Below are 10,432 nucleotides of genomic sequence, written 5' to 3' on the forward strand. Positions count from 1 at the left end.
CCATTTGTTTCATTTGAACGTCAATTTCTGATTGTCAAATTGATTGTCAAACAAATAAGTATTCATAGTAGTGGGAGAGTTATGAGATAAATCAACCTTTACGACAAGGCTAACTTGAAGTCTTTATTGTCATATAAGACGACAACTTTTAAATATTTTAGTAGTGGGAGAGTCATGCGGAGACTCGATCTATGCTATGACTTATTGGAAATCAAAGTTGTCATACTAGATGACAATTATTGAAAGAAGATGAAAAACGTTATTAAAGTCATAATTATGAGATGAAGTACTGTACTTGGTCTCAATAAGCTTTTTGTAGACTTTCATTGATGGGGCTACCTCATAAAATATGCAGTGGTCTACAAAAAGAAAGTTTGAAAGTGTAGTATTTGGAGATATAGATCTTCAAAATAAGACTCTTGGTGTCAGGTAAAAACCCACGCTAGAGCTGTTGGGTGAAAATAGACTATGAGTCACTTTTCCACCTAGTTTTACAACAAAGTCTTAGTTCATTCATTATGACATATGAGATGTGTAAAAATGAATACCTTCTTTTATGAAAATGAGTTTAAAGCATCTATACAATTTCAAGAAATTTTTTGATATAGTATCATAATCAATGACTTTAAGCGATGATGATATTCTTGTACAGACATGAAAATGAAACGTGGATATTTATCTGTTCTATATTGATATTTGCTCATTATGAATGAAGTAAAAATCAATATACAAGTTTTGACTGTTCGACCAATTTCAAATAGTTGATTTGAAGTGATTTTGTATATTAAAAGTCAACGTACAAATATTTAGGACATGTTGTTTAATTTATCTCATGCATTTTACATTTACAAAGTAGTTGTTTAATGTTCGATGCAATTGCTAAAGATGGAATGGTAATGTACCAATCTACAATGACGTTGATATGTGTAAGGAAAATATTTCCTAAGACATCAAATGTTGAGGGGATATCAATTTACATGAGACTTATTAATATTAATATACAATTGGTTGGTTTAATTGGAGAATTTGATGGTATGACCATTGAGTATTGAAAATTAAAACTTACGAATAATGAAACTTTAGTGTATATAGTTTAAGATTTGATTTTTTACGAGTTACACTATATTGGTTTTAGAGAAATCCATGTTTTATCTTAGATGGTCTCTATTGGATTGAAAGGCAGTATTTTGCTTGTGAGCGATAACTTGCCTATGTTCAAAGTGTCTTGAGATATTTGAATACTGTTTCAGATATAACTTAATCTATTCACTTTATGCTATAACGTGATTCAAGGATTAGGTTGGAGACCATATGTAAGCACCTAGTGGAAGGAATAACATGGAACGTGAGTACATCTCGTTGGTGAACATATGGTTCTTATTGACATAACTCTTTATTTTATGTAAAAGAATTCTCTAGGCTAAAGTGTAAGAGGATCTCCTAGACTGTCAACGACTACGAGACATGTCTCTAATGTGTTGGGGAAAGTAGGAGAGCATGTAGGGCATAGTGTATGCCCTAGGTTACATGTCTTACAGGCCCATATTTTCCCGACTATAGTGCAAGTGGGAGATTGTTGGGGTGTATACTCTAAAGTCTCATAGTTTTATGTTAGTTAAATCGATGGTTGATTGATTTTATATTACTTGTGCAATAATCTATTTACCTAAGTTCCAAGATTAAGACATACAAGTGGATCATGTTTAAGTGATACCCTAAATGGTCTGTAGTATATGGATAAAGGTGGGTGTCTTATCTTGGTAATACTACTGATACGATCCACTGTGTAGTTGTTACAATTGTTGTAAAATACTACAAATGATATGGTCTTGATCATTCTTGTGGAGACATGTGAATGGGTATCTAATATAAAAGAGTTTGTATAAAGACTGGACCACGAAATGTTAAGTCTCTCTTTATAGCATCGTTGCTAGAAGAGACTTACATTTCACCAGAATGACCAAAAGTGACTTGACCTTAATCCTGGGTGAATTGTGAACTCTTGCTTATGAGGGCAATCCTTTGATTAGTATGGTGAGAGTGGCGAGATTCACACACTCTATAAGCCTACCATTTTGGTGATTCGTTTGATTGAAGAGCTGGGAACACAATTACACAAGAAGGAATTCACTCCTTCCCTATAGTTGGATAAGAAGATAAATTGCTCCCTTAAGGATGGATGTCGGGGTTTGAACAATAAGGCGCCTCACCCTTTCCTGGTTTGAGAAGGGTTCATCCATAGCTGGATTATGACTAATTGTTCATTAGAGAGATCAGTGGTACTTAAGAAGTTAAATGTAACTACAGGGGTAAAATCGTAAGTTGGTTATATCTAATAGACACATAAATATGCACCCAAGTGAGCCTATCCTTGTCCAAGTATGCGTCCATGGCTCCCTCGACCTCAATTATGCTTCTAACTTAAGGATAACTCATTCAAGGTTAAACCTTTACTTCCTTATATTCTTAGTACTTAGTTAATTCTTCATTTCATCCATAGACTATGCGTTCAACTCACCTTGTCCCCCAACAGTTAGCCAACTTTTTTTTTCTCGTCCTTTACTCTTAGGCCAACTCATGTTCATAGTATAGTTTGAACATTTAGTTAAACTTCTTCAACTCTTATTTTCACTACCAACTTCCAACACTCTGCCCTAAGTTCAACTACAGGGTCTTAACACTTAGAAATTTTCCTGAGTATCAGTTCTCTCCATAATTAGGTGAAAGAGTTTGAGGTTTACAATCACTGTCTATCTAGTATAGACTTTGGTAGTAGTTTATTGTCTATCTAGTATAGACTTTGGTAGTAGTTTATCAGTGTCTATCCAAGCTAGACAGTGATATGTCCTATCATTGTCTATCAAGGATAGACATTAATAGAACACTATCACTTTCTATAAATAGAAAGTGATAATAGACTATCATTGTCTGTCCCTGATAGATAGCGCTAGCACATTATCACTATCTAATTGGGATAGATTTTGGTAGAGCATTATCATTGTCTATCCTATTCTATCCCTGATAAACAGTGATAGTATTCTATCAATTGGTTTATCAATTGAAGTTGCTTGTTATACAAGTACTAAATACTAGAAAAATAGTCTAGTTACAACATCATATAACAAAACAAAACAACAACTAGTAATAAAATTAGGGAATAGACATTGATAGAACACTATCACTATTTATCTAGGATAAACTTCTATAGTAGTTTATCACTGTCCATCCAAGATAGACAATGATAGTGTGCTATCACTATCTATTAAAGATAGACATTGATAGAACACTATCACTTTCTATCAGAGATAAACATTAGTAGAATACTATCACTTTCTACCCAGATAAACAATGATAATTTATCCCTGATAGGCAATGATAGCACACTATCACTTTGGATTAGACTTTGATAGAGCACTGTCACTGTCTATCCTAGTCTATCTAGAACATATAAAAACACAAACACGACCCAATACAACACAAAGATTTTATGATAGACAACAATAGAACAATATCACTGTCTTTCAATGATAGATAGTGATAGACTAACGTTTGTCACTGATAAACAATGATATTATTCTATCTCTATCTATCAGAAGAACGAGAACATTATACAAACACAAACACAACCAAATACAAACAAATCTAAAACAAAATAAAATAAAGAAATAATATCACAGCAGAAGTAATTTGTCTATTTAAGTATTTATCAGCAACAAAAGTCCCTTGATACCTTTGGCTTCATTTCCTTGCTTTTCAAGTTTTCATTTCTTTTTGTTGGAGATTTTGTTGATGATTCTCCTTTTATCATTCTTTTTGTTGCTTTTCATCTATTAAAAAAAAAAATTAGGTTAATAAATGGTGATGGGGTAGTATCATCCACTGACAGATTTAAGCCACTAATATATTAATATCTATTGTTGTCTATCAAAAGGATATAAGGAGGAAAGAAATCAAGAATGGATAAAAAATTTAAAACTAAAAAAAAAAAAAAAATAGACTAACCTTGTGTGATTCGACCGTATTTGTTCATAGAAGAAGAAACATCGGCAGAAGAAGAAGAAGTGAAAATGAAGAAGCAATAGCGGCAATGGAAATGGAGAAGAAGAAGATGAAGAGCGCAGACGATTTTCTTTTCTTTCCTTCGTGGTCGCGTGTTTTTGAATTGAAGAGTCGGGTGATTTTTTAAGAATTCGGGTAGTGAACTTCGTGTTGGGTGACCCATTTTTGAAGAATCGGTCGTGGGCCTTGTTTTCGCATGGGATTTATGGGGATTTCATCTAATTTTCATTGGCTGTAGATGGGTTGGAGAAAATTTAGAAAATTTTGCAATTCTTATAAATAGTTTGGACTAACCAGATAAATAACAAATTTAGAGGATTCATTTGAAAAAATAGCAAAAAATTTTCAAAATTGTGAAAATGACAAAATTAAATTAAATAAAAGATAATGATAAATTGTCAAAACTGCCCTTACAAATAAATATCTAACGTTCATAAGTTGAAGAATATATTGTAACTAAACTAACCAGTGTAGCCTATCAAAAGTCCAATCAACACCAACATGATATGATTGCTACAATTCTCTAAACATTCATATAAAATAAAAAAATAATTAAAACCAAAACCACCAACTCAAATAAAAAAAAAAAAAGGAAACTAAGGATTTGAAAAACTTCTCATCTTCCTTCAATTTTCCTCTAAAAAAGAAATTAGGATCTGAGAATTTCTTCATGCAATCACAGCGCCTTGAGAGTTTCTTCACACAACCACAGCGCCTCTTCCTTTTATTTTCCTTTTTGTTAGCCGATCACAATACACGCTGTCACGACAACAATTGAAGGAAAGAAAAATCAAAAGTGAGAAAAGAAAAAAAAAAACACACCTTAACCTACTGGTGGTATGATATGTCGCTACAATAATGGTAGAGAGAAAGAAGTTGTAGCCCGTAGGGTTATATATATTTTTTTCTTTCTTTTATTCATTTTTTTTCTTTTTATTGATTTGAATTATATTAAATTGAATTCTAAAACAAAATCCAGACATTTCAAACTCTACTAAAGTTTATTGGGTTCTTCCATAATGATATATATATATATATATATATATATATATATTTCCAAGTAAGGATGACTCTTATACTTTTTCCTCTTAAATTTAAAATTTACAAATTTCAAATATTTTATCAACTTAAATGCAAAAATTTTAAATCTCATATCAAATAAATTTAAATGGATTATCTTCTCAATTATACTAGTGTTGACACTAAAATACAAAATTAAAACGAAACAAAATCCAATAATTTGAGATAATTAATTTAAATTCACAAGATCTCGAAATATTACCGTTTATATACCAATGATATATTATTATATTACCTTTTAAAAAAATTATATAAATAGTAATAATAAAAAAATGTATGAAATAAAAAAATAGTCAAACCATGATAAGAATATAAATCTGAAAAAAGAAGGTAACAAAAAACTGAATTTGATAATAAAATATATAAATAAATTAAAAAGGAATAAAATAAAACCAAATTTGATAAGAAAATGTATAAATAAATTGACAATGAATAAGATAAAATCAAATTTGATGGAAAAACATAGAATTGGATAGATAGTTATGGAGAAAAATCAGGAAGATACAAAATTTTGTTATAATAACGGATCACAAAAAATTATGATTAAAATTCTCATAAGTTTAATCACAATTATGTTGTATGTGTAAATGTAAAATAATTAAATCTCATAGCTTCATATTATTATTACAATGTACGTGTAATTATATGTTAGTTAATTGGTGAAGTCTTATACAAACATAACTATAATTATATGATAAATGTTAAAATTGATAAAAAAAAAAATGAAGAATATTTTAACAATTTAGAAAAAAGAAATATCATTTTATAAACAAATGGTCATTCAAGAATATGAGAAATATACAACTAATTTATTAAAAATATATGTATAAAATTATGAAAATCGTTAAAATAATAGCAAAAATAGTATATAAAACAATTTAATCTTTTAAGGAAATGAGAAATATATAGTTAATTTATATAATATATGTATAAAATTATGAAAAACAATTCAAAGATTTGAATAAATTTGAAATTTGATTAGATAAGATAAAAATTAATAATATAGGGATATTTAAAATATTAATTTTGTAAAAAAATCTTAATATTTAATTCAGGTGTGATTAATTCAAAAAGTAGTTAAAGAGAATCTAAATTAATAATAAAATATGGAGATTATGTTAACTACAAGATGAGGAGAAAAGTTTTTCTAGAGGAAAATCAACATTATCAACCTTGTGTTTTATTCTGTAGTTTCATCAATAACAACTACGAACTAGAGCAAATGTGAGTTGCTGTTCACTTGCTATCGTGAGATGCTTTAGGAGTGTATAAAGTAAAACAGATTGGAAGAATAAAGTCTAAGTGCTGCGTTCTGCCTTCATGTGTTTAAATGAATGCAACACGTTGGGGCGTTAGTATTATGCACAGAAGGCACACAACTCCTTATAATAATGTTCAAGTTTTTCTAGATTAAACATAAGTATAAATCTAATCTAGGTTCTTGGCAAGTCCAAGGTCGATCATAGGGATTCAGTTTCACTAACACAGATTATGCGTTGTACTTGCAGTAGGAGGTTTTTCCTAAATAAATGTGAAAGATGTATTATTTACACTAACATGCTATGCCTGTGCAAGATAATACAAAAAAGTTGAGTGGAAAATGAAGGATCATGTGAAAATAGAATTTAAGTAGGTGGACGCGCCGGTTAAAGATAATTGCACACAACTGATGTAATGTGGATGAAATGGGATGGGTTGCTTATCTTTTTGTTCATGCGTTAGACATCATTCAACACTTCTCAATGCGAATAATATACAAGCCTATCTCTAAGGTGCATGCGTCTAACTTATAATGCAAGAAACACCAGTAAGTCTATCTCTAGCTGTACTAGGCGTTCTACTTAATGCGGCTTAGCTATTCTTTCAAACAACTAAGTAAAGAAGCTTTCACCAAGTTGTCAGGTTGGTTTAGGTGTTGGAACAGAATTATGCATGAAGTACTAATGCTTTCAACATAAAAATAAGATAAACAATAGCAAAAGTGATGATCAAATCTATGAATTTTATAAAGCAATGAGTCTTTACAAAGAACTATATTCGATCAAAATGAAATGGAAATGATATTAAGAGAGAAACTGAGTCAAGCCAAAAAATACAATCTCTTGTAGTTCTTTGGCTCAATCTTGTTGTGTACAATCACTTTAAAGAGTCGAGGATAGAGTATCTTTCTCAAGAATAACTTTCTCCACTCCCTGGGTGGTGGTGGTGGTGGTTCTCAGCTCCTTTGATCGTCTTACACCTCGGCACAGCTTGTACAAACTAAAACTAAGTGTACAAATTTACAGAGAGTATGGAGCTTCTGATTGTTTGAACGCTTAATTCTGGAGGGTCTTCAAGTATTTATAGGTGTTGGTCTCGTTCACTTGGAAGATGGGTTGCATTTAAGTCCATGCCCTGGTCAGCATTAAACTCCATGTCCTGGTTGGCTGCCTGACCTATGGAAGCTTTTCAGATGTCGCTTGCTGTTAGAAGCTTTTCAGACGCTGCCTGTTGCAGGTGCCCATGCTTGCAAGTGGTGATGTGACACAATCAGCCCAGAGCAATGAATCTTCTATGTGTTGAATTCCCTTCAATGCATGGCTCATGCGTTAGCGCATTTCCTGTGGCACTTGTCTAATGCGTTATTGTCAGTTCTTGTGTTGAAATCCTGCAAAGTAGTGCGTTAGCGTCGCGATTTTTAGTGATAAACTTCTTTTACATGAAATTACTATTGTTTAAGTAAATCCATGCATTTCTATTAAAAATGAGGAGAGTTTATCATTAAAAATCCTAATTGTTCTAACTTAAGAGCACAGATAACTTGTATTTTTACAAGTTATCAATTGCCATAAATTTTATTCCGGGACGATTTTGCCATTTTTTAAAACGAAACCTCTAATATTCCTCTTATTCTATATTTAAAAGGCCCCAAGATTAAACCTGGGGTTTCTCTCATGCCGTATCCTCCTGGTCTTGGCGTGGGCGAGGGTATGGAGAGGGTATTTTGGTAATTTGAATGTGAAGCAAACGCCAAAGAAGGGCTAAGGGAGGATTAAGGAAAAAAGGGAAGGAGATAAAAGAAGAGAAAAGGGAGGATTGGAAATATTAAATTAAAGGGGACTGGAGGGTGACGATGGTCTAATGAGCTCAGCAGCCTTACCTCAGTCCTGATCAGCATTTTTTAGTCCACTCGCGCGTTGTTGTTTGGCTTCAATCAAAGCCGCCCATCACTCCCGTCCAATCTAAACATAGGAGAAGGCGCGTTGGTTTTTCACATTTCCTTGTTGTGTGGAAAATTTGCGGTTGGAGTTTCCTCATATTTTCCTTGCACTTGCATTTGCATTTGCATTTGCATTTAGATGAAGACAAGATACTCATATAATAATAAAATAATAATAATAATAATAATAATAATAATAATAATATTAATAATACAATTGGGTGCCTTCCACAGACCAAATAAAAAGGGGGGTTTCCTAGTCTAAGCGAAGAAGAAGAGCATAGACAGAGATATGGATTGTTCGTGGCCTGACACCTCCCCCTTCGATCAACGAAAAGCAGCCGACGAGCTGCTTCGTGGCCATGAACTTGCACAACAACTACAAGCGTATCTACGGAGAAGTTCCAATTCCGGTGGAACCGCCTCCCAGGATCTGGTCTCCAGAATCCTAACCTCTTTCTCCAAAACACTTTCCATCTTGAATCGCTGCGATTCCGATGACATGAATGGATCTATTGTGGATTCACCCGAGGAACATGCTAGTAGAAAATCCGAGGAATCTGGGGACAGTTGCAAGAGCTCCACTCCTAATACTGACCGCAGGGGTTGCTATAAGAGAAGGTAATTTCCATAAATTCAATTGATCAATCATAGGATTTGTTTGGTTAGAATTAGAATTAAAATTTAGAGGAAATTTGCAGAAAGAGTTGCCAGAGTTGGGCGAGAGAGAGCAGCAGCCTGGTGGACGATGGGCACGCGTGGAGGAAATATGGGCAGAAGACGATTCTAAATGCCAAATACCCGAGAAACTACTATAGATGCACCCACAAATTCGACCAGGCCTGCCAAGCCACAAAGCAAGTCCAGCGACTGCAAGAGCATCCCCCCAAGTTCCGTACCACTTATTATGGCCATCACACCTGCTCCAATTTCCTCAAGGCTTCCGACATCCTGCTCAGCTCCTCCAATTTCGACGATTCCTGCGGAGTGCTCCTCAGTTTTGACACCCCCGAAACCACCGCCGCCGCGCCCAACTTTTCTCTCCCACACGATGCCACTTTAGTCAAGAAGGAAGTTGTAACCGCCGAAGGGAGGGAAAGGGATGATGAGGCCGCCTGTTCCCCCTCCGATTACATGAGTACGGCCGTCCCCTCCCCCGACGACCATCTCTCCGAGGTTTTCATGGGTTCCGTCGTCGACTTTGAGGACGATGTCTTACAATTCCACTTTTCATCCAATTAATTAATACCTCCCTCATTTAAGATGCCTAAATCGTTATTCAAAAAAAAAAAAAAAGATGCCTTAATCACTGGTTTAAGTTTACGAATACTTAAACAACTGCAGCTAGCTGTCATAGATAATGATGTACATAAATAATTTACAACTAGCTATAGGAAAATTGTATCCACTCCAGCCATCTTTCTGGGGTATAAAAATCCTATGCTTCCGCTTCGCGTTAAATTACATTTCTTATGCGGTACCGTACATATTTTTTTCCGGCCATTACAGTCCTAGGCTTTCTAGACTTTCTCACCGATGTTGGATTTGGTTTCAGCTATGCCTATGTGGATGCAACAAAATACAGGTCAAAGGTTGAGAGTGTGAAACTGATTCACGTGCTCCATCATCATATATTATACAGAAAACCCATGGATGCTTTCGTCTCCTCTCTATAAAATATGATTTTTTTAGTGACAATAATAATAATTTCAGCCCACTTTTAGTTCGTAAACAAATAACTTGCATCCTGATCTTTACAGGAAAATAATTATATACCTTTAAGGCTATTTTGCTACCCCCATTTAAGATGTGACAAATTTTATGTTTACGTTTTTTTTTTCCGAGTAAAACAGTTGCCAAAAATTAATTGATAATTAATTGGCAAAATTCCAAATTTTATCTCACACGAGCCGCCATACCTTTGATTATTCCCTCAAGGAATTGCCAATATTTCTTCCGGGCAAAAAGGGGTCCATAAACCATAGGCAACTTTAAAGCACTTTGTGAGGGCCATTACTTCATTACATCATCGCTATTCCTTAAAGCATTATTGCTCTAATTCCAGTTTTTCGCCCATTGTTTTGGCAAGTACCA

General features: G+C 33.6%; 1 protein-coding gene and 2 long non-coding RNA genes across 3 annotated transcripts; 1 reads left to right on the top strand and 2 right to left on the bottom strand.

Annotated features, from left to right (window-relative positions):
- Positions 1-3,121: 3,121 nt before the first annotated feature.
- Positions 3,122-4,309, bottom strand: LOC120091773 (uncharacterized). The gene is made up of 2 exons (XR_005485827.2): positions 4,003-4,309; positions 3,122-3,827 (listed from the first exon to the last, which is right to left on the bottom strand). It is a non-coding gene; the product is annotated as an uncharacterized LOC120091773 (long non-coding RNA).
- Positions 4,310-7,124: 2,815 nt separating this feature from the next.
- LOC150032759 (uncharacterized) lies at positions 7,125-8,525 on the bottom strand. The gene is made up of 2 exons (XR_016524364.1): positions 8,279-8,525; positions 7,125-7,786 (listed from the first exon to the last, which is right to left on the bottom strand). It is a non-coding gene; the product is annotated as an uncharacterized LOC150032759 (long non-coding RNA).
- Positions 8,526-8,611: 86 nt separating this feature from the next.
- On the top strand, positions 8,612-9,799 carry LOC120091563 (WRKY DNA-binding transcription factor 70-like). Its single transcript, XM_039049653.2, has 2 exons — positions 8,612-8,959; positions 9,040-9,799. The coding sequence occupies exons 1-2, from the start codon at positions 8,631-8,633 to the stop codon at positions 9,578-9,580; spliced, it is 870 nt and encodes a 289-aa protein (XP_038905581.1). The 5' UTR covers positions 8,612-8,630; the 3' UTR covers positions 9,581-9,799.
- Positions 9,800-10,432: the final 633 nt, after the last annotated feature.

This window comes from Benincasa hispida, chromosome 11 (assembly GCF_027475165.1).
Source record: "Benincasa hispida cultivar pf3 chromosome 11, pf3_genome.v1.1, whole genome shotgun sequence".
Classification (NCBI taxonomy): Eukaryota; Viridiplantae; Streptophyta; class Magnoliopsida; order Cucurbitales; family Cucurbitaceae; genus Benincasa; species Benincasa hispida.

Excerpts from the sequence above, each read along its gene's own strand:
- LOC120091563 (XM_039049653.2), top strand. The coding sequence starts at position 8,631 with ATGGATTGTTCGTGGCCTGACACCTCCCCCTTCGATCAACGAAAAGCA. Across the intron at positions 8,960-9,039 it reads AGGGGTTGCTATAAGAGAAG|AAAGAGTTGCCAGAGTTGGG; the intron begins GTAATTTCCATA and ends GGAAATTTGCAG.